We start from the raw sequence: 17,221 nt of genomic DNA, 5'->3' as shown, positions 1-17,221 counted from the left end.
CATTGTGTGGAGTACCTTATTGTTGAATTTCACTGAGTTGAGTATCTTATCCTTGAGTACTTCTGAGTTGAGTAAGTTTGAGTAGTTTTGAGTATCCTTGAGTATTCCTTGAATTGAGTAAGTTTGAAAAGAGGTAAGTATATTTCCTTTTTATCAAGTTCAAGCTATGTTTATGTTTTAGAATTCCTCTTACATGCTCGTACATTCCACGTACTGAGCCATTTGGCCTGCATCATATCATGATGCAGATTCAGGTATTCGGTATCATCAACATGACCTTCGTTGATACCACATGGAGTTGAGTTTGCTATGGTGAGCCTCCTTGCTTCCGGAGGATTTCATTTACTTTTCTGTTTTGTCATGATGTTGTGGCTTTCATCCCGACTTCCATCTTTGTCATTCAGAGGCTTCATAGATAGATAGTAGAGTTTCAGAAGTCCGTTCATTTATTTTGTTAAATGTTTTAAAGACTTAAGTTGCCTACTTTATGGCGAGTTGAATAATTTATTTTTATTCAGAGTTTTTCATTTGAGTTGAAGTTTTGCAAAGTTGATTTTATTGAATTTTTATTCAGTTTTTAAGCTTTGTATGCTTGAGTTAGTCTTCTGCTTGTAGTCAGCCAGGATGAGGGTTCTCTTGGGGACCAGCAATGGTTCTCGAGTGCCGGCCACGTCCAGGGTGTAGGCTCGGGTCGTGACAAATTTGGTATAAGAGCACAGAGTTCAAGTTTCCTAGGGTGTCTATGAATCCGTGTAAAGTAGGATCTTGTTTATGGTTGTGAGGGCCCCACTTCTATAAATAAGGGACTACAGACATTTAAGAAAACTTTCCCTAATTTCATACTCTAAATCGTTCAATAGAGCTAAGTCATAGAGATTTATTCATACTCGTGCATTTCTCAGGTTCATTCATTCGACTACCCATCATACTAGAGGTGGTTGAAAAGAAAAGTCAGTCCTTTATCGATGAGTTGCTCTTAGCAAAAGTCTTGAGAAAGTCATGAGACTCTAGAGGGGCTTAAGAGAAGCCCATGAGTAAGTTAAGTGTTCAGATTCAGAGGAATGCACCCATAATTATATGAATTGTGCGTTTGAGCAAAAATCGAGTTGTACTATTTTCCTTAAGCCTGGTTTCAGCTGAGGTCCTTATGAGGAGGTATGTTTAGAGCTCGAGAAGGATTTTCACCCGAAGAGATAGTATGAGTTATGATTCTATAAGTAGTAGTATAAGAAAGTGCCCAGAGTTAGAGGAAAGTATGTAGAGGTTTAGTTATCTAAGTAAGGGAGATGATGTTTTGTAAAACTATGTTACGGTATTCATGCAACTAATAAGTTATTAATGAAGAGTTTTCCCTTATGGGTAGACTAAGAAGTGGTGATTTGGAAAGATTCCATCATATGAGGTAGAGTGTGTTGTAGCTACTAGCTAGAGAGGAGTTTGTGATTAAGTGTCATTGTATAGGCAATGACCAAGTGTAAGTGTTGAATTAAAGAGCAAAAGTATTCATAAAGTGATAGATCTAAGCTAGGCTTATGATTTGTTTGAGAGGGTCATGATGTTCATAAGGTTATAGAACTGATCAAGTAATGAGGTATAATATAGTAGGCGAGCAATCGTATTGATATTCGGGATTAGTAATGAACATTAATCTTGAATTTGAGATGAGTGTCATGATCCAAAGAATGGAAACATGAGTGTGATGTTTTCTTGAGATTTGAACTAGAAGACCTGAGATAGAGTTGGTGAGGAATTGAGATGTTAGCTGTAGGAGATATGAGTAGTACAAGTGAGAGACCCTAACGTTTAGATAAGGGCAGTGAAGTGTGGCTAAGTCACAAGAGTAACAAGAGTATTAAGAGATGTGCCGAGATGGTATGTTACCAGATGAGGTTCCAATTAAGTTATAATTTTCCATGTGTGCCTAGATAGCATAATTGAGTTGTCAATGTGGAATAGGTCCATAGATTTCAAGTTGTTAGCTTTAGACCTAAGGGGGAGATGATGAGATGAGAATCAAGTCAAGTGTTTGAGGGTAAGATAGTAATGAGTTCCAAAGAGTATGGGAGATATCCCAATTCGGGAGGTCCTTTTTAGTAATGGAGTGATGTTAGAAAGAGAAGGTTGATGTTCTTATCGTGATAGTGATGGTGTGATAATTCCATCTAAGGTTATAAATGAGGAGGAAAAGGAGGATGAGGTTTTATTATGAGAAATAGTTAAATGAGAGCCCTTAGTTGGTTCCGAAGGAGTTAGTTAGTAGGAGTCCATGGAGTTGTTAGAATACTAAGCTTGAATGTGGTGTTACCGAGGAATAGTCTTGGGATTAGATTCCCTATAGAGAGGTATAAAACCCGAACTTAAGGATTTGGTTTAAGCTTGAATATAGTAAAAGCAGACCATTAGACTCAAACCTTAGTAAGAATAACCCCGTTCCATACCCAATCCAGTCGTTATTCGAGGACGAATGATCCTAAGGGGCAGATATTGTAACACCCTAGAAAATTTTTCGAACTAAGACTTGAGCCATCCTTCGTTGTGAGTAGGATTTTTACCGAGGAATTAAAAATTTCTTAAGTGTTAAGGTCACTAGATGTAGCACCTTGAGTTCCCAAAAGAACTAAATTGGAAGTAGCAAAATCTGAAATTTTGAAGTTAAGCAAAGTATGAGTTTTGAGTCGACTTCAAACGACCATAACTCCCAGCTCAAGATGATTTAGGTGTGCTACTAGATACCGTAGGAAATATCTTTGAATTATATTTCCAACGCCATGGATTTTGCTAAGTTTCAAGTTCGGATGAGTGAGATATGCCCTTTTGAAGTCAGGCTGTCCAGTTAAGAAAAGTTGCCCGAAAATAGTAAGGGGTATTTTGGTCTTTTTCTTAGTCAATCAGATTTAATTCATTTTTAGAAATGTTTTAGGGTTCTAATCCTATTAGGTTAAGTTTTATAATCCTAAAATACGCCTAGGGTTTTAGTTGAGAGTTCAAGAGGAGAAAATAAGAGAAAATAGGAGAAAAAAAGAGAGGATCAAGCGTTCGTCGAGATTCTTGCGCATTGTTGCAGATTTTTGCCACGGGTATGATCCCTAAGAGGTATTTAAGATTCCATAGTGTTGGTTTAGTTCACCCACACGCCAATCATGTTATTTTCAGTGAAATTTCATTCTTGAGGCTGAAAGATTAGAGTTCTTGATAGGTGTTCTTGAAGTTCATTCTAAATCTAGTTGTGTTGGAGTTTTGATGATTTATTGATATGAAATTTAGTAATTTGAGAATATTAGAGTGTAATTATGTTAAGTAATCAAATCCAAGTGATTGGGGAAGAAACCGTTCGATTCTAGGCGAGTTAGGGTGAGAAAACGAGCAAAGAAAGTCGTCAAAGTTTTCTAGGTTGGGGACTGGTGTGTCATGCCAGCCAGAGAGCCCCAACCACTTCTCTAAACCTTAGGGGATGGTGCCCCGCGCAACTCAGAGTGCCGGGGTTGCCTGCCCCTAACCGTTCTTCATCGTTTCATCCGTTTGAGTTCTTTAAAAGGGTACCTTTACTCCCCTGTGATTCTAAACACTCTAAACTACTTCTAAATACCTAGAAATCATTCATAACATGATCATAACCTTGAATTCATAATTCATAAGGTATAGTTAAGAGTTAAGTTTTGACAATTCTTTCGAACATTCTACGAAAGTTCGTTTGAGTTCTTTTGAGGAGTCTTCTACAACTTCTAGTAACTTGATTCAAGACTCGAGAAAGTGAGTATGAGGATGAGGAAAATGTATTCATGAGTCTAATTTTTCATCATGAGATCCTTCATATCATGATCCATAACTCTTGAATTCATAATTCACATTCAAGAGATAGTTAAGAGTAGAGTTTAAGAAAGCCTTTGATTTCAATTGTGAATCCTTTGAGATCCATCATCGATTTGAGTTAAGTTTTGAGGAAGTAAGTAAGAGAAAGAGAATATTCGTATACATGAGTTCCATGTATTTTGTAGACCTTCGAGTCGAGTCGTTCATGCCCATAAACTCCGCATGGACTCCATAAATTGAGTATCATTGAGAGGAGTAGTATCTTCAAGTTCTAAATCTTGAGTATATGGGACCATTACATGTTACCCATGAAGTCCTTTTGTTGAATTTTTCATGCCCACAATTCCGCATAAACCCTATAAGTTGAATAGTCTTGAGATGAGAAGTACCTTTTAGTCCTTGAGTTGAGTAGTTCATGCTCATAATTCCGCATGAACCCACTGAGTTGAGCATTCTTGAAATGAGTAGTATCATTGAAGTTCTTGAGTTCCAAGTATTGAGTTCTATCTATGGTTATTGAAAACCGGGCATTGAGTCGTTCACGTCCATAATTCGGCATGAACCATATTTTAAGAAGTCTTTTATAAATGTTTTCACTTTGTTTTAATACTTAAGCTTTAAGTTAAGTAAAGAGTTAGAGTAAAGTTCATTTTCTTTAAAATGATATATGGGAACTAAGTATTCCCAAGAGTAAATGTTTTCACATTTAAGATGAGAGGAAACTGAGATTTCCAAAAGAGTTTTGAGCAAGAAAGGGAATATCGATTCCAAGAGTTAAGCTAAGTTTTGAGTAATTATCTCAAACTAAAGAACGAAGTTTTGTTTTAAAAACTTATGAGCTAAGTATATTTTTTGGGAGTAGTATTGAGCACCGATAAGGGGATACGAGTTCAAATAACTCACATCTCCATAAACTATGTAGCCATCATGGGTAGAAAGGATCATACTTTTTAGATGATTCCTTAGTGCTTTTTAGCAGAGACTAGTGGATCCACTTAGTTAAGGCGTTCTATATGACGGCAAAGTATAGGACAGTTCTGGCAGTGTGGGCAAGACGTTGTATCATCACTAGGGCTCATAGTGGTGGTTGTCAATTAGAGAAACTCCCACAAAGTTATATTGTATTTTTATATACATACTGAGTATTATTGTAATTTTCAATATAATGAGTTGTTATCTACAGTTTTACAGCTTTCCAGATATATTGCATCTTTTACTATTGCTTTATCCTTGAGTATCATGAGTTGAGTAATCCAAAGTTGAGTATCTTGAGTTGATCTGTGTTTACATTGTGTGGAGTACCTTATTGTTGAATTTCACTGAGTTGAGTATCTTATCCTTAAGTACTTCTGAGTTGAGTAAGTTTGAGTAGTTTTGAGTATCCTTGAGTATTCCTTGAATTGAGTAAGTTTGAAAAGAGGTAAGTATATTTCCTTTTTATCAAGTTCAAGCTATGTTTATGTTTTAGAATTCCCCTTACATGCTCGTACATTCCACGTACTGTGTCATTTGGCCTGCATCCTTTCATGTTGCAAATTCAGGTATTCAGGATCATCAACATGAGCTTCGTTGATACCATATGGAGTTCGAGTTAGCTATGGTGAGCCTCCTTGCTTCCGGAGGATTTCATTTACTTTTTAGTTTTGTCAGAATGTCGTGGGTTTCATCCCAACTTCCATCTTTTTCATTTAGAGGTTTCATAGATAGACAGTAGAGTTTCAGAAGTCTGTTCATTTATTTTATTAAATGTTTTAAAGACTTAAGTTGCCTACTTTATGGCGAGTTGAATAATTTATTTTTATTCAGAGTTTTTCATTTGAGTTAAAGCTTTGCAAAGTTGAGTTTATTGAATTTTTATTCAGTTTTTAAGCTTTGTATTCTTAAGTTAGTCTTCCGCTTGTAGTCAGCCAAGATGAGGGTTCGCTTGGGGACCAGCAATGGTTCTCAAGTACTAGCCACGTCCAAGGTGTAGGCTCGGGTCGTGACACTGACCCACATGCACCCTGTAACTTTTTTAAAAAAATTGTATATATATGTATAGATAGTTGATAAAATGATAATATATTTGATTGTGCACCCTGATAATAAAAACTCGCTTGAGCGCACTGGTTAAAGTCGCCATTTCAGACAGCGACCGCGCGAGTTTGTATCCCGCTAAAGGCTTCTTTTTTTTTTTTTTACTTTGAAATCAGTGTTTTATTTACAATTAACCTTTTTTTTAAATTGTTTTTTTATTAAAAATCATTTTTGCCACCTCATTGGCCCCTCCTCCTTTTTTAACCACTTTTTTTGCCATCTCATCTGGCCCATTCCTTTTTTTAATTGAAATTAAAAACAAATAAAAGCCCTAACACAATTCTAAACAAAATATAAGACTGCTAGAAAATCTACAACTTACCACTTACAAGTATTCTTCGCTGCATAATTGAAGTCCTACCCCCATTATCTCGCATAAATTGGTAAGTTCTTCTTTACAAGTGTATTTTTTTGTAAGAATTTGTTGTTGATTCTTGTGATTTGAAATGGATAGATTTTTGACGAAACATAATTCTTCTCAACCAAGTGCTAGTTTTAGAGACAATTCTTCGCGTTTAATAGATGAGTTTGATTTGCAATCACTTAAACCGGATCCTGGAGAAAGAATATCCATTGATAAATATAGCCCTAGAATACGAGATGAAGTGAGAAGACACTATATTCAACAAAGGGTTTTTCAACCGGATATTAATGATAATGAATATCCTCAAACTAGATTCGAAACAAAAAATGCGTCGATTTTGTAAGGCATGATTTAAGGGCTCATATTGTAGATGGTTTGAGTTATTTATTCAAAATTCTAAAATATTCTTGATAAAAATTTGATTGTTCTTCTTTTAATTTTTATTTTTTTTTAATTATAATGTTCAATATTGGTTAAAGTGAAATAATATAATAATATTCACTATTAAAATTTATTGGGGTCTCAAAATTTTGGAGGCCTAAGCAGGGCACTTTGCTAACCTTACCCTTAACCACTCCTAGTTGTACCCTTGAGGCCACTCTTAGTGGTGCCCCCCCCCCCCTTCCCTCCCGAATTTTCAAATCATGGGTTCGCCTCTGAGGGCATGAACTGGTGGCAATATGCTATTCCACATGATAGATGTTGGTATTGGAAAAAGATGTGTCATAAATTTGCACCAGGATACAACCAAAATGGATGGCTTAAACTTGAGGGCAAATACACAGTAGCAAGTGGGTATACATGGGAAGAGGCGAGCTAGAAGAGTGGCTATGGAGCAGGTAGATTTGGTGCAAAAGAATTCTTCCTAAGCACAATTTTATTTGTTGGTTATCCCTTCACGGGAGGATCTTGTTGTTCATCATGTATTCCTAAGATACTTAGAACAAAAACTTTGAAGAACTTGAAAAGAAACAACAAAGTTTAAAGAGTGTTTTCAAAACGAGAAAACTAAAACCAGTATAGAAAATAGAATCAGAAACAGATTAGAAACAATATACAAAATATTTTTTCTCAAAAAAGGTAATCGAGCCCACTGAATGCACAATGTCCCCTTAAGAAAATTATTCTCCTCAAGTACCCGAGGTTAATGGAATATATCCTCCCAGGATAGAACGATCTTACTCACCAGTGTATCGGTACCTAAAACCACGATATCATCGAACCACTCAACGACATTAAAGTACACTTAGAAGACTAGATTTAGTAGTAGTAGAAGAAGTCCAGAAAATTGGTTCTCTTAAAATAAGAGTAAATCCCTCTATTTATAGACAATAAAGGGTAGTGTGAATAGGTTCTTATTGTGCCTTACCGGAAATGTCACAACCCTTTCGAAAAGTCACAATCTTTCGGAAAGGTCACAACCTTTCATAAAAGTCACAACTTTTCACAAAAGTTACAATTCTTCATAAAAGTCACAACTCTTCATAAAAGTCGCAAATCTTTATTTTCCATTCACACCTTTTAAAACCCAACAATCCCCCGCATGAATGGTAAATGACTCTAAGACAACGAAACGTACAAGTATGTATACTTTATAAGCAAGAATTAATTGCATCGGATAAGTAGGTTTCCCTTTGAACTTTACGTAGTGAACATATGTCGGATATACTCGGTCAATCAGTAGATTTGATATCTTTGAACTGTCAAGCTTTGGTGTATACATAAACAACCATATGTCACACAATCAACCCTTCACCGTTTATGGTTCTTACAGTTGTGTTCGTTTCAGCCATGAACACCTACTGGTTTCATGAGTGTATAGAGAATAGACTTTTTACAATGATTCTCTTTGAAGCGGCTTCCATTTCACACTCATATATGTGATTTCTAACACGTGTTATCGCGTAGATACACTATTTGGTCAAATCTGCCAAACTTAGAAAATTATTAAAAACTTTAAGCATTATTAACTTGTTAACAAGCCTTAATGTTTTATAATTGTTCCTGAGCATTGTCTTCATCATGAGAATGGATTAAGTAGGTTGAAAATGTCGAACCGTCACTCACAACTTTATTTTCTCCTTGAACCGAACTCTTGAGATCTCCAGTCTGCTAGGTAGAGTTACCGCCATGATGATTTGTCCTAAGATGTACACCCATTCCCTTAGATGATCTTTCAACTCTCTCTCTAGTTAGGCCTAGTTGTAAGTGGATCCGACGCATTATCTTTTGACTTTACATAGTCAATTGTGATAATTCCACTAGAGAGTAGTTTTATAACAGTAATATGTCTATGTCTTATATGACGCGACTTTCTGTTATACATCATGCTCTATGCCCTACCTATTACATCTTGACTATCAAAGTGTATACATATTGATGCCAAAGGTTTGGGCCAAAAGACAATATCTATCTTAAGAAAGTTGTTTTCACATTTATTTGATGAATTTAGAGGTCATATACCACAACTAATGCAATTAACATCCGAATGAATGTAATTCTAGTTATTGGTGATTATGTGTCGACAAAATCAAGAACTTCTTTCTGTCTAAAGCCTTTGACAAAAAGTTTTTCTTTGTATTTATCAACAGTTCCATCGACTTTCATTTTCCTTCTGAAGATTCACTTTGAACCCAAAGGTTTATTTCCAAGAAGAAGATCAATCAACTTCCAATGTGGTTGCTCTAGATTGAATCAATCTCAATCTTGACATCATATTTCCAAAAGGATGAGTCCACAAAAGACATAGGAAATGTTACAAAATCATATCCGAAGAAAGTAGATGTTCTTTGACATTTACTATGCCTCTGAATCTCTTTATTAAGTACATGCTCCTTTTGTTCTTTCCAAGGTCTTTTAGACCCTTCACTAGACTACCAAGTCTAATTTTACAGTCCACAGTCTTCTCATATGGAATAGATTGTATCTTGAACAAACAAAACTTATATTGCTTTCTTTCTGAAAAGACAACTTTTTGTTGTTCCCTTTTGCTGTAAGGGTAGCTTCTCCATACAAGTTTTGTGGTAAACCTGAACATATAAGTAATGTAGCCATCATTTCCTTCTCTCCATCCCTATCACTTTCTATCTTTTTCCCAATTGATTTTTCAACCTCAATATTATACTGCCTGAACGTTTCTATTGCTTCATCCTTAACATTCAGCAAATAGATATAATTGTATCTAATGCAATTGTCAATAAAAGTTATGAGATACTTTTTCCCACCGCGATATGGTTTTGACTTCATATTACAAATGTCAGTGTAAATCAACTCTAAGGGATTAGAATTCTTTCAACAGATTTATAAGAATGCTTAACATACTTACATTCAACACAAACTTGACATTTTTATTTATTGCACTCAAAGTTACACAAAACTTCTAAGTTGATCGGTTTTCCTAGCAAGGTTTTGTAATTGACATGTTCCAAGTGTTCATGTCACAAACAGTTTGACTCAAGCAAGTAAGAACAAATAAAAATACTGAGTTTGAAAAGCTCTGTGTGAGGTAGCTTTTTTCTCACAAATATTTTGTTCCTACTTCTTACAATTTTGTGTATCATTGTTTAGAGTCAACACCTTGTCAAATGTCCTTTTCAGAAGGACCTTTCCATAACTTTCAATTTGATTGTTATAGAACTACCCATGAACATAGTCTCATCGGGTCCAATAAAGGCAATATAATCCAAATTCTTCTTTTACAAAACATGACAAATGATTATTCACTAATATTCATGTCTATACAAATAGTTTTATTTTAATAGACATATTTTTTCATGAAAAATCACAACATTTTATGTGATACTTTTTCATGGAGCCCTTCGGGGTTCTATGTGCCTTGTTACATCTAGGGGTACCCCTGGGTCGTGACAAACATGTATCTCGAATATTTAAACCGGCATATACATATATCTAGCGAGTAATGATACATGTATCCAAAGGACAAAATATGGCATAGGAAGTAATATGATGATCATTGTTGAAAAAAAATCACAATTGCAAGAAACAAAAAAATTGATGTCAAGAAGGAAGTTTACAATTAGAGAATTAGTTTGGTTTTATGATTTCATTATTTTAGGAAGATTTGTTAAAGTTGATACACTAAGGAATCAATAGATCTGTTTGAGTTGCTAATTAAGTCTCAATTACTCCTCTAATTAAGAAAATCAGCTACACACATTTAATTCAAAATTAATAAAACATGTATCTCGAATATTCTAACCGGCAAATACATGTATCTGGCGAGTAACGATACATGTATCCAAAGGAAGAAATATGGTATAGAAATCAATATTTGAAACTATCGGGAATCCTAGTAATTAGAACCTAAACTAGTGGAATTTATGTAGTTTGCTCTTTAATTTTTATGTGTCTTACTTCATCTTTTTCCCACTGTGACTATTCTATAATCTTTGCCTTGTGAGAAATAGAATACGCCATTGAAATTTTGTCTAAAAGTTAATGATTGGTAATTCATAAACGGTTATTGTATAGTACTATCAGTGCAAATATGTATCGTTAACATTTCTTACAATTTTAAAGGGAGACGCTTTGTAAGACATTTTGGCTTCATTTTTGTTTTTTTTTTACCATTTATATATGTTACAATAAGGAAAAAATGGAGTTGGAAGAAGAACCTCCATGATCATTTTTCTTGGCAATTGCTGCTACAGGAGGTAGTGGTGGAGTAACAAAGTCTTTAGTCTCCAAGTACTCTGGAGGGGGAGGCTTGTACTCTTCTACTTCTTTTGGATCGAGGGCATATGTTATCACATCACCTGGATTTATGTCTGGTATCCTATACGACTCTTGATTCCCGGTGCATAAGTTCCCTGTGCCAACAAAGAATAAACTGATTTTTGTATCTACACAATTAACTAGATTAGATAAATTTGAGTGTTGATTTACTTACTGGTGTATGCATTTGCTGTGCTTGGGTACTGCGTTATAATTCCATCCGCACCATAATAAATGAGGTTATGGATCAACGTATATGGATCGGAGTTAAAATCCATGTAAATATCTTGGAATTCATTCACAACAGTTCCAGCATAGACACTAATATTGGCCCAATGCATACATTCAATAAGGTTGGTCAAGTTCAAAGTAAAACCCTCTCCTCGAAATTGTGTGTATAAGGAATGCTTATGTAAAAATACTGCATCCGCATGCTTCTTGATTTCCAATGCTGTCTCATTCGTTACAAATTCAACCTTCTTCTTAATGTGAAGTACTTTTTGGTAAGTCGGGATATCCTTGAATTTGTCTAACACTGAACTTTCACCTGACATGATCAGAACCTTCTGAGTTGATTGCTTATCAAGTGTGGCATTACTCAAAGCAATCGTAACAGCACCCACAATGTCGAGATCCTTGTTGGCGGCAAGGAAGGCAGCATTCTTCAACACAACCAAGTTGCAATTATTAATAACTCTGGAATATATATATATATATATACAATAGAGTAGAGATAAGAAAATTACTTCTATGTTAATGAGAACTCCAGGAACTGCTTTTCCCTTGGCGAATTCCAAGAAATCAGAGAGAGTTACAAACTTGCCCATATTCTTGCGTGCTGGATCCCTTGCCAATTCTCCGTTAAATTCACTAAACATTTGAGCTGTTTCCAGGACCATTAAAGAGAGAAAAGAAAAGAATTAAATTTCAGAAAAAGAAAACAAATATTTGAAATATTAGTCTTGAGAGAGGTGGATCGATTGATCACTCACGTTTCAATGACTGAATTTCTTCCCATGTAAAATCGAAAGAGAAAATTCCCATAGAGGATTGGAGTGCCTCAACCTTAGTCGCTCGACTCATGAAAGGTCCGGATGCAGTGGTGGTTGAGATGAGGTCAACTGAAGGCAAGCAGAATGCAACTCCGTCTTTTGTCATTTGGACAGAACAATCGATTATGTCAGCACCATCGTCTACTGCTTTTTGATAGGCAAGATCTGTTGATCCTGGATAATCTCCACTGGCTCCATTTGCAGTAATGATCAGAGCTGCCAATTTAAATTTCACAACAGAATTGAGATATCACCTTTTTCAAAAGTATTATAGGAACACTATCTACTACTTCATTGCACAGAGAGATTCAATTTCCATACTATGGACTTTCCTTGAAGCGTTCTGACTCCCTACCAAGCAAGCTGCAGCCAGAAGGAACAATTGTGAGACGTAATAATCTTGTATTTCCTCTTAATCTTATGAAAAATATTCTCACCAATAGCCGTTGATGCAGACATAGCAAAGTCGGTGACCACACCGTCAACAGCAAACTTTGAGTTGTCAACGAATTGCAGATACTCTCTTTGTGGATCATAACTGTAATTGTAAGGCAAATAGTTGTCATTTGCAAATCCATAAGCAAAAACTTGAACACCTTGTTTATGAGCTTTAGCCACTAGATTGGTACTAGACTTTAAATGACGAGCTCTATTGACGGGCCATATGTACTCTCTTGGTACAACGATTCCTGCAGCGAATTTCTTGATCATTGATAACTTTGTTAATAGTGAAGCATATCGTTTATTTGTTGTGGGTTCAACTGTGCTTCTATCAATGGGAAACTTGAACATTAGCTTCGTTTTGAGACCGTGAAAAACTGGTCCCATTCTTTTCAAGAAACCAATATCTGGAGACGATATGTAAGAGATATCCTTCTTTACCTCCAAGAGTTGTTTAATTTGATCAACTAAACTCAGATTGTGCTGGTTGTAGAATGCCGGATACTATAATACAATTTTGGTAAAAAAAAATAAGTCATTTAACTGACAATAGGATTTAAAATGCATTTCATAAAATGTTTCAACAATGAGAAAGAAGGGCAGTGATAGACACCTCAGCATTGATCCACACTTGAGTATTATTGTTTTCCTCTAAAAATAGGTCAGTTGGATATGGTGATGAAAAATCAAATAAATCTGTCCTGCTGAATATCGATTGTGTCACTGGAAAACAAAGTTGAGTACAAATATTAGTATGAGCAGTACCAAATATATAATCATTTACATGCATAAGTTGTGAATTACCAAGCAATTTACTAAACATCTCATCACTTGTGAAGTCCAATGCAAACCATCCTTGAAGCTCTTTCCCATTAACAGTGTAGGTTTTTCTACGATCAGGAAAAGCATCAGCTGCATTTGTTGTATTCTGGATGTTTAATTGTGAGAGACAAAATCCATGTCCATCGCGACTCATATGAAGATCACATAGGAAGACAGTACCATTCTTTCCAAATACATTTCTAAATGCTATATCTGTTTGTGAGGGATAAAGTCCCGAAAATCCCCCATTCGCAACTACTACTGGTTCATCACCATGTAGAGTCAACCATGTTCGCTTAGCAAGAGGAACTGCAGTACCCTTTTTATATTCCGTATCAGCTATAGTGCATTGGATCATCAAGCAAACTAATAAGACATGTTTCAGCATTTTCTTCCAATCCTGTTCCAGAAAGAAAAAAAAAACTATTAAATGATGATTTGGAATGAATTACTTTGTGTTGCAAGTGTACTTATAATATTTGTACACTAGGTTATATCTTGAGAGATGGCGAAACTGATCATTCATTATAATGTGTGAGAGAATTAAAGGATAACTATAATCTTTCTGTTGATGAGTAACTCGAGTCCTAGGTGAGGTTCTAGATAAGCGGTTACATATATTCGGAAGGTTGGGTACCAAGTATGTGGTACATGAACAAAGTTGATCCCCTGCAGGTCATCATGTCTAGATGGTCATAAATAAGTCCCTTAGCATGGGTGTACACCTTAGTGTTTGATATGTGAGTCTTATAGTGTATTATACCGATAATGAGATTAATGAAATTACACTTGTAAGATGGAATGTTAATTCATAATTACACTTGTAAGATGAAATTACACTGATTTGTACTGATACTACGCTGTACTCTTTTTTTGTTGAGTGCAAAACATATTCCAGAGACCCTACGATATGTACCTCTAGCGTGTGACAACAATTTTTTATCTAGAGTGAGCACTTCATTTTTTCAGGCTTTCATGGATTCTCTTAGTAGTCCTTGTCCATCTTGAGAATTGTAGTAGATAGTTGGTTATTTTCACACTAATATACTTTGGTGGTTTTACAAACATTATGGATTTAGTTGGAATCAGATTATATTCTATCTAAAATTGGTTAACGAATTTGGTTAAGACTTGGGTTAGACGGTTTACTCATTGTCGGATTAGTGTGGGTGCCACTGACCACCATTTTAATTGTGACAAAGTTGGTATCAAAGCCTTATGTATATCTATCTCATTGTACAAGAACACGTCTTGTTGAGTTTTGAAAAATGGTTCGTGGATGACTATAGTTTTCTTCGAGAGGCTACTAGACACTAGGAAATTTCAACTTCTTTCTTTTCTTTGTGCTATAACTTGATTCAAATTTGGTATCTGGTAATTCAATTTGTATCTGATTCATTCATTCTTTTCTCGCAAATGGTGAGAACACACAAAGGAGAAGCGAGAGTTGAGGTATCCAAACCAGCTGTTGAGGCTGTGGTTTGGGAAAGAGTATGAGTGACGACAAAGTGTCGCACGCGCTAGCCGAGGTCGGAAGTTGCAGAACGACTAGAGAAAGATCAGAACTTCTAACTATGCGTCTTATGACAAAGGAATGACACGAAATTGAGGGGATACACTAATGCTAATTTTAGAGGAGATATGGATAAGAGTAGGCCACCTCTAAATGTGTTCTATGTTCTACAATGTTGATAATGGAAAATAATCATATGTAGCATTATCTATGATAGGGAATTGAGATTGTGGCTCTCTCCTAGTACTATTTTGAGCACAAAAATCCTAAATACAATCCAGACACATTGAATTTAATTTTAGAATAACATTAACATGGTTGCATGCAAAGAACTAAACATAATGAATTAACTTGCCAATGTTACAATAATACTGGATGGGGAACTAAATAAGGTTCTCTAATCCTAATCTTGTAACACCAATTGAACTACCAACCCAAATATTCGTTAAAATACATAGAAAAGCGTTTATATTTATTCTTTCTTTATCAACATAATTCATAAGCCTCATCATATAAATAATCCTATTAAATAATGAAATGAAAAATATCTAACCCAATATTTCATCACCATAAATGTAAACGTCAAAAAATGTACATACAATTAATACAATGCCATAAATGATATCAAGAATTAAGAAGAAAGGATGAAATACAATAAAACTCACTTGAATGTTGAGATCAGGTAAGGAAGGGAGAAGCATTCCCCTTGAGTTTCAGAAGGATTAAAGATAAAGATAAAAAAGATAAAAAAGGAAAAAAAATAGATGAGGTAAGAAACTCTCAAGGGAATGGAGAAATGAGGGAAAAGGGGACAGAGAGTTTTAAATAAAATGAGAGAATATTAAGAGGCTTTAATTAATTTTCTTTCTCGCAAATCTCGGACTAATATCTGGTTCTTCTTTTTTTATTTTCCTCTTCAATAAATTTACTATTTTTCTTCATTCCTTTTAGCTTCTCGGTGAAATTATTTTATAACGATCCATATCGTTGCTATTGAACATTCCACGATGCAGTTGAAGGAGAATTAAAATATTCCTTGTCACAATCCCCGTTCCAAACACATTTAAATTACGTGATGAGAGTGGAGTTCATCATATCGGTCAGAGGACCGCTACAGTGGATGCAACACGATGAAGTGGTTGAGCGCTGCAGCGAACACCTACAAGGTGGAATCTTGAGTTTAATATATTTCAGATATTTCAAATCTCAATCTAAAAAGGATTGCCTCCTTAAAATTCCCCTAGGTCTAATCTTTGAGAAAAAAAGAGCTCAAGAAGTTGGTTTTGAAATATGATTGAAAAGTTGTAGTTTTTGGAAGTTTCTTAGTTGTTAAAAGTGGTTTATGGTAACAACTAGAGTTTCGAGTCTCGGAATAGGATATCGTCAATTTCATCAGCTCCAGAATGTGGAATTGATCTAGGAGTGTTGTCATTTTTTGTTTCACAGTTATTTCGTGGATTTGAGCCCTTGATTTGGAAGTTAAGTGAATTTAGACTATGAGTTCACTTTTGTCAATATTTGGAGTTTGGATGCTCGGATCAGATTTTCAATGATTCCATTGGATTCGGGGGATGATTTGAGGTCTAAGTGAGGTCTTGCTTGAATTTTTAGTGGTTGCAAGGGCAGTTTGGTATTTTTTAGTGTTAAGTTAGTTTATTGTGACTTTCACAGGTTTTTGGCCAAGGAGACCTTGGATCCATATTTTAATGGTTCCATTGTGTCTGGGACGTCGTGTTTAGTTGGGTAGCATATGTGGTTTGAGTACTCAGAGTTCCGAACGAATCTCGAGGATTCATTTGGTGATTTTTGTTGACACTTGTGAGTTGATGATGTTGCTATTACGGAGACAACCCTCGATATTGCAAAGGTGTGGTTTGATGTGTGTTGTGATCACACATGAGGGGTATCGATATATCGCATGAGGGGGATCTCATTGCAACCTAGTTGTTCTTATTTCTTTTCTTAAAAACCATGTTTTACGCTTGATTCAGTATTATTTCGGAATTAGGACCATGCTAGCCGAGATTATGTGTTTATTCCTATCTTGTGAGTTGACTTGTATGTTGTTGGTATTATATAATTGAGCATGTTTGGCCTTAATTGTAACGACCCGAGAGCACCCCTAGCCGTTACCGGCGTATTCGACCTCTCGGAGGTCTTATACAAGCCCTTAGCATTCGTCATAGCATTTATCATAGAAAAATAGCGGAAAATTTAAAACTTTTTCATAATATAACACAAGACTTAAAAGTCACCTCATTTAAACCTTTAATACAAAATCGGAATACTACGTCTCAAGGTAGCCATCTTGAAACACGACTACAACACAAGAGGGACACAACCCTTACAATACAAAAGAAACTACTATCTAGTACATTGAACTTAAGGAAACTCTTTAACATAAAGGTC

At 35.4% G+C, this 17,221-nt stretch overlaps 1 protein-coding gene across 1 annotated transcript; it reads right to left on the bottom strand.

The window, feature by feature from the left end:
• Positions 1-10,849: 10,849 nt before the first annotated feature.
• LOC102592851 (glycerophosphodiester phosphodiesterase GDPDL6-like) lies at positions 10,850-15,534 on the bottom strand. The gene is made up of 9 exons (XM_006340521.1): positions 15,478-15,534; positions 13,282-13,699; positions 13,091-13,200; positions 12,474-12,981; positions 12,358-12,399; positions 11,977-12,252; positions 11,731-11,867; positions 11,160-11,646; positions 10,850-11,079 (listed from the first exon to the last, which is right to left on the bottom strand). Exons 1-9 carry the CDS (start codon positions 15,511-15,513, stop codon positions 10,850-10,852), a joined length of 2,244 nt encoding a protein of 747 aa, XP_006340583.1. The 5' UTR covers positions 15,514-15,534.
• Positions 15,535-17,221: the final 1,687 nt, after the last annotated feature.

The sequence above is a fragment of the Solanum tuberosum genome, unplaced genomic scaffold, assembly GCF_000226075.1.
Source record: "Solanum tuberosum cultivar DM 1-3 516 R44 unplaced genomic scaffold, SolTub_3.0 scf00019, whole genome shotgun sequence".
Lineage (NCBI taxonomy): Eukaryota > Viridiplantae > Streptophyta > Magnoliopsida > Solanales > Solanaceae > Solanum > Solanum tuberosum.
Note: the sequence above shows the minus strand (reverse complement) of the source record. Positions and strands in the feature narration are given on the sequence as shown.